The sequence below is a fragment of the Pelodiscus sinensis genome, chromosome 24, assembly GCF_049634645.1.
Source record: "Pelodiscus sinensis isolate JC-2024 chromosome 24, ASM4963464v1, whole genome shotgun sequence".
Taxonomy (NCBI): Eukaryota; Metazoa; Chordata; order Testudines; family Trionychidae; genus Pelodiscus; species Pelodiscus sinensis.
Window position 1 is genome coordinate 16,078,974 of NC_134734.1, and position 16,101 is coordinate 16,095,074.

At 56.3% G+C, this 16,101-nt stretch overlaps 2 protein-coding genes across 6 annotated transcripts in view; one reads left to right on the plus strand and one right to left on the minus strand.

The window, feature by feature from the left end:
- The first annotated feature begins 18 nt into the window (after nucleotides 1–18).
- On the plus strand, nucleotides 19–3,045 carry PFDN2 (prefoldin subunit 2). The gene is made up of 4 exons (XM_075907769.1): nucleotides 19–172; nucleotides 549–637; nucleotides 1,707–1,830; nucleotides 2,715–3,045. Exons 1-4 carry the CDS (start codon nucleotides 80–82, stop codon nucleotides 2,892–2,894), a joined length of 486 nt encoding a protein of 161 aa, XP_075763884.1. The 5' UTR covers nucleotides 19–79; the 3' UTR covers nucleotides 2,895–3,045.
- Nucleotides 3,046–8,209: 5,164 nt separating this feature from the next.
- Nucleotides 8,210–16,101, minus strand: part of KLHDC9 (kelch domain containing 9) — a 32,774-nt gene continuing 24,882 nt past the window's right edge. Inside the window, exons 1-5 of one of the 5 annotated variants that reach the window (XM_075906991.1) lie at nucleotides 15,522–15,644; nucleotides 13,440–13,988; nucleotides 12,416–12,566; nucleotides 11,757–11,955; nucleotides 8,210–8,511 (exon numbers count right to left, since the gene is read on the minus strand). In XM_075906991.1, the coding sequence (XP_075763106.1) occupies nucleotides 8,345–8,511; nucleotides 11,757–11,955; nucleotides 12,416–12,566; nucleotides 13,440–13,945 (1,023 nt within the window). In that variant the 5' untranslated portion in view covers nucleotides 13,946–13,988; nucleotides 15,522–15,644 and the 3' untranslated portion in view covers nucleotides 8,210–8,344. Of the gene's footprint in view, nucleotides 8,512–11,756; nucleotides 11,956–12,415; nucleotides 12,567–13,439; nucleotides 13,989–14,089; nucleotides 14,559–15,473; nucleotides 15,494–15,521; nucleotides 15,645–16,101 lie in introns of those variants that run through there. The other 4 variants (XM_075906993.1, XM_006113921.4, XM_075906992.1 and 1 more) reach the window with 4 other exon arrangements.

Here is a 16,101-nt window from a genome sequence, read left to right on the forward strand (position 1 = left end):
AAACAAACATGGCGCCCGAGGGGGCCTTTTCCCGGCCGGTAGAAGACGTGACCCTGCCGGAAGTTGGGGCGTACGGAGCATGCGCAGAACGGGCGGGAAGATGGCGGACAGCGGCAAGAGCAAGCCCGCAGCGACGGCTCCATCCACCGGCAAAGCCCTGGCGGCGGAGCAGGTACCGGGCGGGTCCATCGCACCCTAAGAAGGGGGAAGTGTGTGTGGGGCGGGCCCATCGCACCAGGTGAGGAGGGGGGGTGTATGTCGGGCGGGCCCATCGCACCAGGTGAGGAGGGGGGGTGTATGTCGGGCGGGCCCATCGCACCAGGTGAGGAGGGGGGGTATGTCGGGCGGGCCCATCGCACCAGGTGAGGAGGGGGGGTGTATGTCGGGCGGGCCCATCGCACCAGGTGAGGAGGGGGGGGTGTATGTCGGGCGGGCCCATCGCACCCCATGGGGGTGGTGTATGGGCCAGGCGAGTCCATCTCTTGGGGGGGGGTTTCACTGAGCGCTCCCCCCCCCCCCCGTGACTGACCTTCTCCCCCCCCCCCCAGGTGGTGGCTGGATTCAACCGGCTGCGGCAGGAGCAGCGGAGCTTGGCCTCGAAGGCGTCGGAGCTGGAGCTGGAGCTGAACGAGCACAGGTGGGGGCAGGATCGGCCCCCCCTCTTCCCCCGTGCGCGTTTAGCTGCTCCCTCACCAGCCAGCCACGTGCCTGCTGCAGCGTCACCTGATGCCTTCTCTCAGCCCCGCCCCCCAGTGCAGCGCAGGGCCCAGCCCATGTGCCCCCTGCGCTGCTCAGCGGGGGAGGAACCCGCCCAGTGCTGGAAATGGTCACTGGCCCCCTGGGCTTTACCTGCCATCGTCAGGGGGATGTCGGGCTCTGCCCTTGGTGTTCAGGGCTTGCTTGGAGCCCTGATCCCATTGCGACTCTGCACACAGGGCTCTGGGTATCAGGTAGGCTGGGCCTCAGACTATAGTGCAGGGTCCAGTGGGGGGGCCACTGGCCCACAGAAAAATCATTCAGGGCCACCCACAAATAAGGAGCAAACAACCAAACCAAAAAGCTCAGCCTCAGCCTTCACTGGCCTGCTCTCCGAGTGAGAGAGGGGGAAAAGACGCATTCCCCACAAACTCCAGCGTCATGGCGGAGTGGAGTGCCGAGGCTCAGGACTTACCCCCAGAGCTGGATTAACTCCTCTGAGGTCCTGGGGCTAGTAGATTTTGTGGGGGCTTAGGCTCTGGAGTGAGTTAAACAATGAGGGGTTCATTGTGTTGGGGAGGGGGCTGCTGGGGAGTGGGATGAGGTGGTGGGGTCAGGGCAGGAGGCTGGGTATGGGAGGGGTAGGCCCAGCTCTGAGGGTCTGGGGCGCAGGTGACCCAGGGCTTGTAGGCACTGTCCCCCAGCCCCCCCATTAGCCATTATTCCTGGCCAGTGGGAGCCACAGGAGTAGATCTTTAAGTGAGCACAGAGGCAGAACTTTCCTATGTTGCTGTTCCCAGAGCTGCTTCCTCCCTGCCTATCAGGCGGAGCCTGCAGGCTGATCTGCTGGGGGAGCTCTGAGCTTTGTGGGCTGGGTCAAAGCAAACCCACTGGCTGGAGGTTCCCCTTCCCTGCTATAGCGACTGGCTGGGCCCTGTGGATCTGCAGCCCTGCCTGTACGGTCTCTGTGGTGCTGGGAGGGCCCTCAGCAGCATCTGCCTTTTCTACAGCCTGGTCATTGACACGTTGCAAGAGGTGGACCCCACCCGCAGGTGCTACCGCATGGTGGGTGGGGTGCTGGTGGAGCGCACTGTCAAGGAGGTCCTCCCTGCCCTGGAGAGCAACAAAGAGCAGGTAACATGGGTGCTAGGCATGGGCAGGGTCTGGGGAGGGCACAGACTGCTCTGTGCCTCACTGGCATGGGGGTGGGGATGTCATGCATGCTGGCTATGTGCCCTTTCTCTTGGTGAGGGAGTCTCTTCTCTAGTTTGCTAGAGGGGCCATGATGTGGTTAGTGCAGGGGTGGGCGGTGCATTGTGTCCAGGAATGGGGAAGGTGCTGGACCTCTCTCTCTGGGGCTCTGCTTGGGAGCTGGAAGGATATCTGCCTCGCTGGATTTCAAGGGGAGTTGGGTCCCTGTGGAAACCCTCACTCTGGGTCCCAGAAAGATCCTACCAAACCATACCTTGTCCCTAAGAGCAATTAGTCCCTTCCCACGCAGGGTGTAACACAGTGAGTGGGGACATTGAGGGTTGCATATTTTTCTCAGGCTGGGTTGTCGCAGTGCATCTGTAACCAAGAGAGGAATAGAACCCAGGAGTCCGGGCTCTTCTCATTTCCTAATTTAAATCGTTGCTGTGTGGCAGGGTGATGTTTGCTTCCCTTCACCCTTCAGGGAGCTGGGGCAGGGCCTCACAGCAGCTGAGTCTGCCTCACAGTGAGCCCAGCTGCTGTCCCATCACTAATTGACCACCTACTGCCATATGCTCCCCTGCGATGTCCCACTCCTGTCCCCAGAGGGTGTGGGGGGGGAAGGGGGTACAGCTTTGTGGTCATGCACATTGACCTGGGGTTGAATGACGCTGTCATGCATGAAGAGAAGTGGATGGCACTTCTCAGCCTGGAATTGCAAATAGATCCCCACAGGAGGGTGAAGGGAGGTGCATGCTAGTGCCCACCCTGCACTGTGCCTTGGCATTGCACTATTCCCACCCTCCACCCAACTTCCAAACTTGCAGATCAACAAAATCATCGAGAACCTGACCCAGCAGCTGCAGACGAAGGGCCAGGAGCTGAACGAGTTCCGGGAGAAGCACAACATCCGCCTGATGGGGGAGGATGATCAGAAACAGCCGCCCAAGGAGAGCTCTGACAGGGCAGGAGCCAAGACCAGCTCCGCTGGTGTCCTGGTTTCCTAGTAAGGACACTGTTGTGTCTGAGCCCTTTCCCAAAGGACTTTGTGCTCTCACCCTCCCCTCCCCTCCCCCCCCCAAACCTCTGAGGCTTAACTTTATCATTTGGTGTCGCTCTTGTAATATTTTTTGTTAAGTAAACATTTTTCTGTCATGAGCTTGGGTGAATGTAGGGCTGGGGGAGGGGCTGGACTGGCCCCCTAGAGGTTAGTGCCCTCTGCCCACTGAGCAGGGCACTGGCAGTAAGGGAGGGGCGGCCAGTCTGTAGAGTTTTCCCCCAATAGTGCTGGGAAGGGAGCCAGATGCCAGGCGAGGGTTTTCACATGGATGCCTGCTCCCTAGAACTGCCCTGGGGTGTCTCTGTCATACCCCAGAAAGCAGGCCTCCCTTGCAGCCATGCCGTGGTTGGATCTGAGCTGCTGCGTACAAAGAACATGGGTCTGTAGCCCACTGCTAGGCTCTCCAGCCAGCCGACCCTCTCATTCCAGCTTTCAGAGCCCCAGCTGGCAGCAAGTGACAAAGGAGTCTCCTCAGTCCCCTGCAAACTAGTGAAGGCAGCTGCACTGCCTGGCCACAGCACTGGCCATGGGGAGGAAGGGTTGTCAGGTGGCTGCCTCCCTTGCTCTGTTCCGTGGGAATCCTCTCCCTGGCTTTCATTGAGGGCTGCTGGAGAATTCTCCATCCACTGCTGTATGGAAAATCGGGGGAGGGTTGTGAAAAGTTGTGTTGATTCACAGGGGCTGCTGTCCACCCTGGGACGCGCTGTGGCTCCCAGGTTGCTGTAGCCTGTTGTTCTGCTGCTACCTGCAGCTGATTCTTAGTGTGAGCAAGCGAGTCTGCATCCTGCTCCCAGGAGCCTGGCCAGGAACTGACCGCACGAAAAATGAATCAAGGCTGAGAGCCGTGGCATTGGCCGTCCTCTGTTCTTAAAACCCCATGAGACCCAATGGGCTTGGCTTGGCAGCATCTTCCCAAGGTCTGAATCTAGCCCTGGCTGCAAGGTCCCTGCTGGATGCATCTGATGCTCGCTGATGAAGCTGATTTCCTCTCCTAGGTAGCTCTTGCTGTGGCATTGACATCAGTGGAGGTTCTTGCTTGGCATTGGCAGAGCTGTGCTCTGACCTCTGACCCCCCACTGAGTGCTCCCACCCTCAGGTGTCAGGACTTCAGCTCTCCTGCAGTGGGATCCTCTTAACTGTCTGACACCTAGCTTGGATCCCTGGCTACAGCACTCTGTGGCTCAACTGTGCTCTCCCCCCACCCCCCTGGATTTGGTTCTCCCTTTGGACAGTGGGGGCCTAGTGATGAATACAGTGATTGAGCAACTTCTTAACCCTCAGGGTTGTTTATTTTAACAGCTGGAACAAAGTGTTCTGAGGGAATGGATTTCAAACCATATCCAGGTCTGTCAAACCATATCCTGGTCCATATCCAGGTCTGTCTTACCCTCCTCAAGCCAGGCTTGACTTCACACATGCCATGGGGGTCTGTGTGAGGCTGCATAATTCCCCCAATGATGACCTTGTCCCTTATATGCACACGTGCAATAGCCTAATTCTGGGTGTTGGCTTGTTGTGGGGGTGTTGTGCTTAAAGGCCTGTGCTAGATGGGAGCTCAGTCTGGCTGATCTGGCCTTAAAATCTATGGCTATGTCTACACTGAAGGGCTGTGTCTAGACTGGCCAGTTTTTCCGGAAAATCAGCCACTTTTCTGGAAAAACTTGCCAGCCGTCTACACTGGCTGCTTGAATTTCCGCAAAAGCACTGACTTCTTACTGTAAGAAATCAGTGCTTTTTGCAGAAATACTATGCTGCTCCCGTTCGGGCAAAAGTCCCTTTTGCGCAAAACTTTTGCGCAAAAGGGCCAGTGTAGACAGCTCAGATTTGTTTTCTGCAAAAAAGCCCCGATCGCGAAAATGGCGATCGGGGCATTTTTGCGCAAAAGCGCGTCTAGATTGGCCACGGACGCTTTTCTACAAAAAGTGCTTTTGCGGAAAAGCATCCATGCCAATCGAGATGCTCTTTTCTGCAAATGCTTTTAACAGAAAACTTTTCCGTTAAAAGCATTTCCGGAAAATCATGCCAGTCTAGACGTAGCCCAGAGTTTTTGCGCAAAAACTTGCGGAGCGTCCACACTACAAGCCCGTTCTTGCACAAGAAAAAGTACAGTACATCGTAAGAACACAGGGCTTTTTGCGCAAGAGTTATTCCTCTCCCCACAAGGAATAAGCCTTTTTGCGCAAGAGCTCTTTCACAAGAAGGCATGTGTGGACAGGCAACTAAAATGGCCCGCAGAGCTTTCTTGCGCAAGTGTGTGTCAAACACATGGCAGTGTGGACGTGCTCTTGCACAAGAACTTTTTACACAAGAACTCTTGTGCAAAAAGTTCTTGTGCAAGAAGCCCGCAGTGTAGACATAGCTTTTGACTCTGATGGCTTCCAAACTCTGGCTGTTTGGCTGTCCGGGTTCCCAGACCTCTTCCCAGCCTGGCACGGCTCTCTTGACTTCTCAGGTGTTTGCCGAGAAATGGCTCAGCAGGAACAGTTCTCCCCACTCTGCTGGTTATTCCCTACAGCTAAGCCCTTGTTAAACTAAACTAATTGATTCCCACGCTAACAGGCCAACATGTGGGGTTTGTAAATTAGCACAGAGCAGCTTCCCATGCATCACTGTGTAAAAGGATATTGCTTTTACAGCTCTTCTGGACTCGGAGGACATTGCGGTTTGGAACATCTCACTTCAATATAATCCCTGTTCAGTTCCATAAAACACAATTGGAAGATAGGAAGATCTCCCCAGCCAAAAACTTGAGCATGTGGATCATATGAAATGTGTAGCCAAAAAGTGCAGTTACTAAGCAGGAAAATTAGCTGTGGCCTGGTGCTTCCTGGGGATGATTTAACTGTGTCAACCTGGACTTGCTGTGGCCACTGACTAAGGAAGGCAACTGAAGAGTTTGACATCCTGAACCCCAGGAGGCACCTAGAAACAGGACAGCCGGTAGGACAAACAAGCTGGGAGCTGGTCAAAGTTTCAAGCATGCTGCACTCGGCTCTTGAAGGCAAAGTGTACTGGTGGTTCCCACCCACTTTTGTTTTTTTTTCTTTGTTGGGATGCCACCCAACCTCATGCATTTTAGTCTTGGCCTGATTTTAGAGCCAGAGTCAGTAAACTTCTGCAGGATGTTTGTCTGCTTCTCCCTGGACTCCTCAGCAACTTTGAGAGGTTCTTGCCAAGAATCAAACACACTTGGACGTGGACTTCAACAGGCTTTTGGAGAGGGGACTTGAACAATTTGGCAGTAGCCCCCGAGAGGAGGTTGAAGGGAGGCATGTGCCAGTGCCCGCCCTGCACCCTGGCCGCCTCTGGCTGCACTGAAGGCTCCAGAGCTCCTGGGACTGGCAACTTCATGGTGAAAATCCATCTGCATTAGCCCAAGAATGGGGGGAGCTGGGACGCATCCAGCTTTGGGAACTTGGAGCTGGTATGCTCTAGGCTGAGTCACTGCAGCCTCTCCACAAGCCATCCAGCCCTGCCAGGCATCAAAACAAAGTTAGCTATGGTGAAGTTTTTGGTTCAGTAGAGCCACGGCTGCTATGTATTCTCCTGAGCTGACAGATGCGTGGTACTGTGCCCTTTATAGCAACAGCTCCATCCTTCTGTTCCTACCTTCCCAGCCTAGTCAAGCACTAGTGGTCAGTGGGCCATTGCTTTTCCAGGGCAAAACTCAGTTTGTAGTAGCAGGGGGCGTGGCATTGTGGTTGACCACTCCAGGCCCATCTGTGGAAACAGCAATACGGGGTGGGGAACGGAGGCTGGCGCAAAGCAAGGAGTGGGACACGCTCTCCATGTTCTCCTGGGTGGAAGCAGCCGGGACACAATGTGAACTAATCCCTCTCAACTCCAGGCCAGGCCTTTGGAGCTGTAACCCTAGAGAGTCCATCCATGAGACCCCAGTAGGTGCTGCAATTTAGCCCAGTATTTTGGGGCTTGACTCCAGAACCCTCGGGGGTGAGAGGGGCCCAGACAGACCTTGTTCTCCACAATCTCAGCAGAAGAAATGTAAGCTGCCCTTTGCAGACTTGTCCTCTCCATTGGCTCAGTCCCTGGTGCTTTGCTGAGCATGCCCTCTCCCCCACGAAGAGTGTGGTAGGCAGCTGTGGTCCGACTGTAGGGCGGGTACATCTGCAGGACCATGTGGCTGGCAGAAGCATCCAAGAAGGCATGATGCCCCATGTCACTGTGAATGGGGAAGCACACACAGGCTCAAGTTCTTTTTAAGAGCTGATGAATGCAAGTTCCTTTGGCCAGGGACTGTCCCAGCAGAGGATTGTAATTTACGAATACTCTCGTACCTGACAAGCGTGAGAACATTTCTGCCGGCGACGCTGCGATAGCTGTAGGGAGGCCAAGCATCTTTCTCCTGGTATGAGTGGAGGCCTGGGCTGGTCTGCTGACAGCACGGCTTGAACCCGCTGCAAAACCAGGCCATTTGCTGGAGAGCGCAGCCTTCTTCCCAGGCACTGGTGGTTTAGGCATTCGCCCCCCCCTCCCCCCTAGTCATTTCACACCCGGACCAGGGGAGGGCTGGGAACAGCTTTCCTTCCACACACCTGACTTCAGGGAGTCCTGAAGTGGCATAACAAGGAAGAGCAGGAGGGCAGTTGCCCATGGGTGCCACGCTAGGGGGGTGCCAATTTAGTCCCCCTCCACTCCCCCTGTCATCCCTCAGCTCACCTGCTCCTCCTCCACCCGCTGCCAGCAGCTGGAGCCTCCCCTCTGCCCGCAGCCTGACCCTCCTCCGTCTCCATCCGCAGGTTAGTGCGTGTAAGGGCCCAGCCTCAAACTGGAGGAGGCGGGGAAAGATGTGGTACAAGCTCCTCTCAAGGTTGGGCTCAGTTGTGTGCCAGGTTCAGGGCCTTGCCATGCGGTGGTGGTGGGAGGGATGCAAATTTTGCCTTTGCCCCCAGCACATAACCCCCTTGTTATGCCTCTGGAGTCCTGGACACAGGACAGCCAGTTGCTTGCGCTGATGAATTATCGAGTGTATGGAAGGTGGTAACAGTGATCCATGTGGGGAGAGAACAGCTCCCTGCCCTTCCCCCAATCTCACCGGATCACCAAGACCAAGTTTCTTCCCTTCCCCCACGTACTTTTGCCCTGAGACATATCAGCACTGTCCCACCTGGCCTGCGCTGGCAGCTGCAGAGAGCTGACGGTGTGTTTGTTCCTAGAGACCAGCAGGCACAGGAGGGGAGGGGAGGTTCTTTTCTCCCCAATATCTCTCTGTGTTTGAGTAAATCCCTGGGGCCAGCACGCAGCTGGATTAACAAGAGGCATTTTTATTTCACCTATACAGAGCTGGCTCTCAGTCGATTGCAGGGGGCAGGCTATTGCCAGGGACAGATGGGGAGGGCGCTGGAGAGGAGAGGGACGTCGTCCTCTCTCTCCTTTTCCTCACTGGGGAGTCTCTAAGACACAGATCTCAGGGCAGGGGGTCTTCCCATCTGGGCCAAAGCCCCCCACAAGATAGAGCTTGTCGTTCCAAAGGCACGTGCGGTGCCCAACTCTCTTCTGGCCCCGATCCGCGCAGGGGAAACGGAACCAGCTCGGAGGTGAGCGTCCTGGAAAACACAAGGGGAAGGGAATAGCGGCTGCTGGGCTGCGTCAGTTCCCAAGCTGCTCGCCAGGTCAGAGCTATGGCATAATGCAGTGGTCTCCAACCTTTTTACACCCAAGGTCACTTTTTAAATGACAGACCAAGCCAAACTCTACTGCCCCGCCCCTTCCTTGAAGCCCCGCCCTCTCTCTTCTCCTCCTCTCCATCACTTGCTATCCCCAATCCTTATACTGCTACTTTAAAAAAAAATCCCACCATTCCTCACAGCTACTCACCCGTGCTGTTGCTCTGTGAGTAGTTGCTCCTCAAATGAGGAAATCTAATGTAAATGTACTGCGCAGGTGCGCAGTTCAGAGAGGGCTCAAGAGCTACTCTTAGAGCCTCCGAGATCTACCGGTAGATCGCGATCTACTGGTTGGTGACCATGGGCGTAATGAATCCCACAGCAGAGAGAAAACACACGGACTTGAGATGCTTCCAGGATTTAAATAAAAACTGGGAAAAGGGGCTCTTAACCCCAGCACTGTTCCTGGGTGACCTTGGGCAATCACACCCCCTTATCGTGCCTCCATTTCCTCATCAGTGAAATGGGGCTCACAGCACTCTCAGAGCTGCCAGGATTCATGTGCTTGTAAAGAGTTTTAAAATTCTCAGAGGCACCATGCTTCAGAGACTGGGACCTTGCTACCATCAAGTCCAACCTCCCATACCTGGCAGGGACCAGTGCCAAACGCTTCAGAGGTGCAATAATGACCAGCTCCCTCCCTTTGCCAAACATACACCATCTGTGCCATGCAATATCATGGAAGACATTCTTTCCTGACTGCCACCCAGGCCGTGTCCTGAACCATGAGGACTGAAAAGCCTTAGCTATCACTCCTGGCCACTGTGATTGCAAGGGTTATCTTCAGCTGTATCAATGTTACAATCTCTCCTTTGTAATCTTAACTAATCAATTTGCCTCCACCGTATCCTGCAGCAGTGAGTTCCACTGCGGAATAACATTGCAATGGAAAGCATTTCCTTTTTCCAGGTGTTGCCTTATGACAATGACCAACTTCCAGGCATGGTAAGGGAGACTGTCATTGGTCATTGATAAGCCCCTTCCCTTACTCATGGACTAGTGGACCAGGACTTTGTAGCACTGGACTATTGATCCTAACTCATGTGGTTTCAAGGTGGCATCACAAGCTGAAGATGCTTGTGTCAGCCAGTTCCTGTCTGGGGGAGCAGAGATTATGCTAGCAAGTGAAATTGGCGTTTATTGAAACTTTACACAAAACAAGCCTCTCTCTGGCTACGTCTAGACTGGCATGATTTTCTGCAAATGCTTTTAACGGAAAAGTTTTCCGTTAAAAGCATTTGCGGAAAAGAGCGTCTAGATTGGCACGGACGCTTTTCCGCAAAAGTACTTTTTGCAGAAAAGCGTCCGAGCCAATCTAGACGCGCTTTTGCACAAAAAAGCCCAGATGGCCATTTTCGCGATCAGGGCTTTTTTGTGCAAAACAAATCTGAGCTGTCTACACTGGCCCTTTTGCGCAAAAGGACTTTTGCCCGAACGGGAGCAGCCTAGTATTTCTGCAAGAAGCACTGATTTCTTACATGAGATCGTCAGTGTTCTTGCGGAAATTCAAGTGGCCAGTGTAGACAGCTGACAAGTTTTTCCGCAAAAGCAGCTGCTTTTGCAGAAATTCATGCCAGTCTAGACATAACCTCTGTGTTTTGAAGGCACATCTGGCTCAACTCTAGCTTTTGGAGATCCTTATCCGGCCCCGTCGCTGTATGTCTGAAAGACCCCTAATTTTTTATGTATTTATCCTCACAACACCGCCGGGAGGCCAGGCAGGGCACTTATTCCCATTGTACAGAGATGGCATAGAAAGATGATGACCTTGAGATTCACAAAAGTATGTAAACACCCAAGACCAATGTTCCTTCTAATTTTTTTCCATCCATATGTGAAATAAATGTTATTATGTGCACCAAATAAATTTTATTATGTCCACCAGATGTGCACCACCAATAGAAACACATGCTACTAGCTGTGGACAGCGGAAGGTGCTCTGCCAATCAACTGGGTGGCATCTGCATCTCTCCTGGGCAGCTGCCCAAGTGTTCAGCTTATAGGGAACACTGCCTAAGACTCTAGGCTTAGGAGTCTAAATCCCAGTTTAAGGCCCCTCTGTGATTCACTAAGCCCCTGCTGGCCCCATAGGCAACTATACTTGGTACCAAAATGTTTGCAGGCAAAATTTCTCTTGGTACTTGCATTCTTGCCCTGCCTATCCCTGCCCATAGGTGTCTGGATGCCCATCTCCCAGCTGAGCTCCTCAGAGAGTCACAAACCCGAGAAGACAGGTATTGCCCCACCCATCTCACACGCAGGGTCTGATCTGACAGGTATGCTCAGAGGCCTCCTACCCCAGGAGCTGAGGGGCATTGAAAGAGCGAGACACCTCCCTCCCTGCCCCTTATAGCTCTTAGCCCAGTGATTAGGCTGGTCTCCTGGAGCATGAATAGCTCCTAGTTCAAGTCCCTCCTCCCCCAATAAGAGGAAGGGAGCTGACCGGGGCATTCTGAGTCTCCTAACCACCAGGCTCTGGGATGTTCCGAGGAGGAGCTGTTGCACTTCAGATAACTAGCGTGGTCAATGCAGCAGGGGACTGGATTCCTGACGTCCTGGGTGAGCGTAAGCCCGCAGGCTACAGTAATTCCCATGCCTGTACTTTTTCTGTGGTCCAGCTTACAAGGAAACAGCTCTGACATGAGAGGTGGTGGAAGCCCCCCATCAGTACAGCCCATAGCTCAGTGGCTTGGGGTGCACACCTGAGAGGTGCGAGGCTCCTCTTCCCATCCCTTCCCCGTATTGGCTGGAGGGGGGATGTGAACTGTCGCCTCCCACATTGTCTGACTTTTGGGCTAATAGATGTAAAGGAGGGGTCTCCCGCATCCCTTTGCCACAAGGAACCAGAGGCGCCGACTTCCAAAGAGGGGTCCAGGCTCTTAAGAAGCACCCCACTTACCAGGAACTCCCATTGGCTATCCTAGGTGCCTGACAACTAGCCTGCTGAATCATAAAGCCACTGCTCAGCCCCCAGGCTCCCTACACACCCTAAGGGGAGAGGCATCAACCACTCCTGTAGGAGCTGTTCCATTGTGAGTACAGGGGCTATGACACATGGACTCAGCAGTTCTGATGCCACCCTGTAGAGGGCAGTACACACACACACCCGTATTCCCCTTTCTTACTTGTATCGTAAATGTAGAGATCATTACAGACAGTGTCTCGCCCCCTCGTTAGAGTCTCCCCACCGAAGACCACCGCGAAGGGACCCACCACCGTGCAGGATTGGTGCCTCAGGCCTTTTGGAGCCTGCTGCGAGCCATGCTCTGAGCTAACCAGACGGGAGAGCTGTTCTGTCAGCATTGGGGCATGAATGGACTCTACCTAGGAGAAAGGAACAGGAAGGTCAATTTGTGGATTTGTGTTAATCTGCTCCAACCCCCTGTGTCTCCCAGCAGGGGGCGCTGTGGGGAGAGGGATAGGAGCACTGGCAGTGGGGGAATTCCCAGCTACTCCAGTCCCAGCCTTTTCCAGCAGGGGGCGCTCTGGGACATGGGACAGGAGCACTGGCTGTGGGGGAGCTCCCAGCTACTCCAGTCCCAGCCTCTCCCAGCAGGGGGCAATGTGGGGAGAGGGGCAGGAGCATTTGCAGTGGGGGAATTCCCAGCTACTCTAGTCCCAGCCTCTCCCAGCAGGGGGTGCTATGGGGACTGGGACAGGAGCACTGGCTGTGGGGGAGTAACCAGCTACTCCAGTCCCAGCCTCTCCCAGCAGGGATCACTGTGGGAGGCTGGGCAGGAGTGAAAGGCTCATTCCGGGACAGTCCAGCACCTCAGACACTCACGTGGATTTTTCCCTTGCCCCAGCGCCCGGCCACTTCGCACTCTGAGGAGTCACGGCCCCCAAACACCACCAGCTGGTAGCCACCTGCGTTGCAGAGCAGCATGGCCGAGTGTCCAGACCGTGAAGCTGTGCGTGACTCCTCCTCCTTGTACCTAGAGCACGGAGAGACATTATGCGTGCTTGGCAAGGGCCACCCAGCCCATTCACCATGCCCCAGTATACAGAGCCCTTGGACCTGAGCACCCCTAAAGGGGCAGAACCCACACTGGGCTAAACCAAAACCCTGCATCCCAACTCTCCTGGGCATCAGGAAATGATCATCCAGATCTCACACGCAATGGGCACAGGCCTCTCCAGTGCTGGGCACAGACCCATGGCTCCCTCCCCTACAGTCTGGATCTCAACTGAACAGCCCAGGGCTGTAGGGACCACATGCCATTAGGTGAATTCCTGTAATGGGGGCGTCCAGGTCTGAGCCCACTGCCCAGTTTTATTCACTTGCCACCCTGCAAGGGGGGGAGCACCTCAGCCTAGCTGCCCAATGTCAACGTGCGTGTCTCTCGTGCCCCCTGAGCCAGAGGAAGAGTATCCAGGGGAGGAGATGGAAAAGCAGGAAGACAGGGTGTTCACAGGGCTCCTCAGAGAGGAATGAGAGCAAGGAAAGGACAGGACAGCACGGGCAGGGTGCACACTACATTAACCGGGGGGGTGAGAGGGAGAGCTGGCAGCCAGGGGAAGACAGCGCAGTCTGGCTGAGGGGACCCACAAGCCAGGCCCAAGTGAGGGATCCCAATGGCTTGGAGCTGCCTGGCTAGGCCTAGCTGGATGCCCCACTTCCTGGCCTCCTGTGCAGAGTGACTAGAACATCCATGCTTGGAGGACTCTGAACCTCAAGAACCTTCACTGGTGGGTGGGACCCTGTTGGCCTCTGGCTTTTGAATGAACCCCAACCAATCCCAAGGACCCTGCTGCTTTCTCCCAGAGAAGTGTGGGCCCCACAGCCTCTCAGGGAGGCAGAGACCTACCAGTATGTCTTGGTGGCAGGGTTGACACGCAGGGTGTAGATGCTGGCGAAGCGCCGCTGTGTACGGAGCCCCCCCTCCCTGCCCACCACCCGCAGCTCGTACTCGGAGATCTTGGTGCAGGTATGGCTGCTGAGCCCCACGGGGGGGTCGTTGGAGGGCCCCTCAGCCCAGCGCTCCCACTGTCCCCGTTCAGTGTCCAAGCAGCACACAGCCGAAACCCTGCGGGCACCATCCCAACCCCCCACCACGCACAGCCAGCGGTCGGCCAGCACCACTGTGTCGTGGTGGCTGCGCTGGTACCCGCCATCAGGCGCCACCGTCTCGGCTGTCAATAGTGTGGGGTCAAAGGCTACCACGTCTCCCAGAGGGGCCTGCCTGGGCTGGCCAGACTTCAATCCCCCAAAGAGCAGCAGCTTCCCTCGCACCACGCTGCACGAGTGGTAGGCGCGTGCGAACAGAGCGTCTCGTACAACAGGCTTCCAAGACCAGCTGCTGCCTGTGGCCATCTTGCTGACTCCCACCCTCAAAGACAAAGCATGTGCCGTTCACCTGTAAGGGAAGCAGGGTGGAGTTAGTATGCCAGGGAGTCTGGACTACTGGTCCTGTTCCCAACTCTTCCCTTGCCTGCTGGGTGATGTCCAGCAAATCACCTCCCATCTCTACAGCAGAGCTGTCAATACTGTCCTGTGTTGTCTATTGAATGAGATCAACATCGCCCTCTGCTGGATGGAATCACAATGTGTAACTGTGTGTCACAGGCACTGCTTTGCTAAGAGTTCATGGCGATTCTCTCTCACCCATCTTGGCACTATCTTAGATAAAGGCTCCCTCACGCTGTAGGAACTGGGAGGCAGATTTTAAACTCTCTCTCTGGCATGGATGGATTTTGCCCTGTGAGTACCTATGAGATCCCTAACATAGCGCTCGTCTCTTGGAAGGACAATTTTGGAGAACTTTAACACAGATCACACCCACCTCTACAGTCACAGCTCCACCCTGACAGACACCCATATGCATCATCCCACTCTCATATGTACTAACATACACCCCTCCGCTCCCCATCCCATGCACCTCTCCTCACCCCCATACATTCGAACGCATACCTCCCCATTCCACCCACTACCCACACAGACACACACCTCTCACCCCCATGTACCCACACCTCCCCATCCCACCCCTACACCTGCATCCACCCCCATCCCCACCCCTCCACTTGCAAGCACTCTCCCCACCCACATACACCCAACCTCACACCCCCCATCCCACCCCTACACCTGCATGCACCCCTCACCTACCCCCACACCTCCCCATACCATCTGCACACAACCTCCCCATCCCTATGCACCCATCCCCACACCTCCCCATCCCACCCCTACATCTACATGCACCCTCCACACCCCCCCTACACCTACATGCACCCTCCCCACCCCCACACCTCCCCATCCCCCCACAAACCTGAACGCACCCTCCCCATCCCCCCCACACCTCCCCATCCCCCCTACACCTGCATGCACCCTCCCCACCACCACACCTCCCCATCCCACCCTACACATGCATGCACTCTCTCCACCCCCACACCTCCCCATCCCCCCTACACCTGCATACACCCTCCCCACCCCCACACCTCCCCATCCCACCCTGCACCTGCATGCACCCTCCCCCCCACATCTCCCCATCCCCCCCACACCTTCCCCACTCCACCCCTACACACGCACCTCACCCCCATGCATCCCCACCTCTCCACCCCGTCCCCCACGCATTCAACCCATCTCACCCCCCTCCTCACTCCTCACACTGCCTACATGCACCCCCCAGCACAGACACCTCCCCGCCCGCCCCATGCACCCCCCCAGCACAGACACCTCCCCGCCCGCCCCATGCACCCCCCAGCACAGACACCTCCCCGCCCGCCCCATGCACCCCCCCAGCACAGACACCTCCCCGCCCGCCCCATGCACCCCCCCAGCACAGACACCTCCCCGCCCGCCCCATGCACCCCCCAAACACACCCGCACCCCACTGCCCTGCACTCACGACATCGCTCCACCCCCCGCCCGTGCACCCCCCCCCCTTCCTCCATACAAGGCGTGAAGGAGCCGGCGCCGCTTTCCCAGGCCGCCCCCGCGCAGCCCGGCCCTAGCAACCGGCCGCGGCCCGGCGCGCTCTGCGGCTCCGCCCTCGCCGGGGCTCTGCGGCTGCGGGGGAGCCGGGCGGGGCGCGCCGGGCCACGGGGCAGAGCCCTGCGGCCAGGCGCTTTGGAAACCCCCCTGGGCGCCTAAACACCTTTTACAACCCCCCCCCCAGCCCTGGCCCGGGGAGAGGGGGCAGCAGGGCCCAGGAGTCCCCCCCCCCGTGGGACAGCGGGCAGGGGGTGCACCCCGGTGCCTGGGGACCCTGGGCCCTTCAGGGAGCCCCCTGCTGCCCCACTGCCACCGAGCGGTTTTCTCACCCGCTGGGATCTCCAGGGGTCTCTGCCCCCACCTCCCAGGACCGCCGCCTCCCTTGCACCCTGGGCTGTGGAACTGAGGTTTACACTTCAGGGGCGGGTGAAATAATTGTCAAGTGATTCTCAAGGGAGGGCTTTAGGGTTTCTCCTGTCCCGCTCGTTGGTGGCAAAGGAAATGCCCCGAAAAACAGCCAGGGGTGACTAGAACAGCACCAA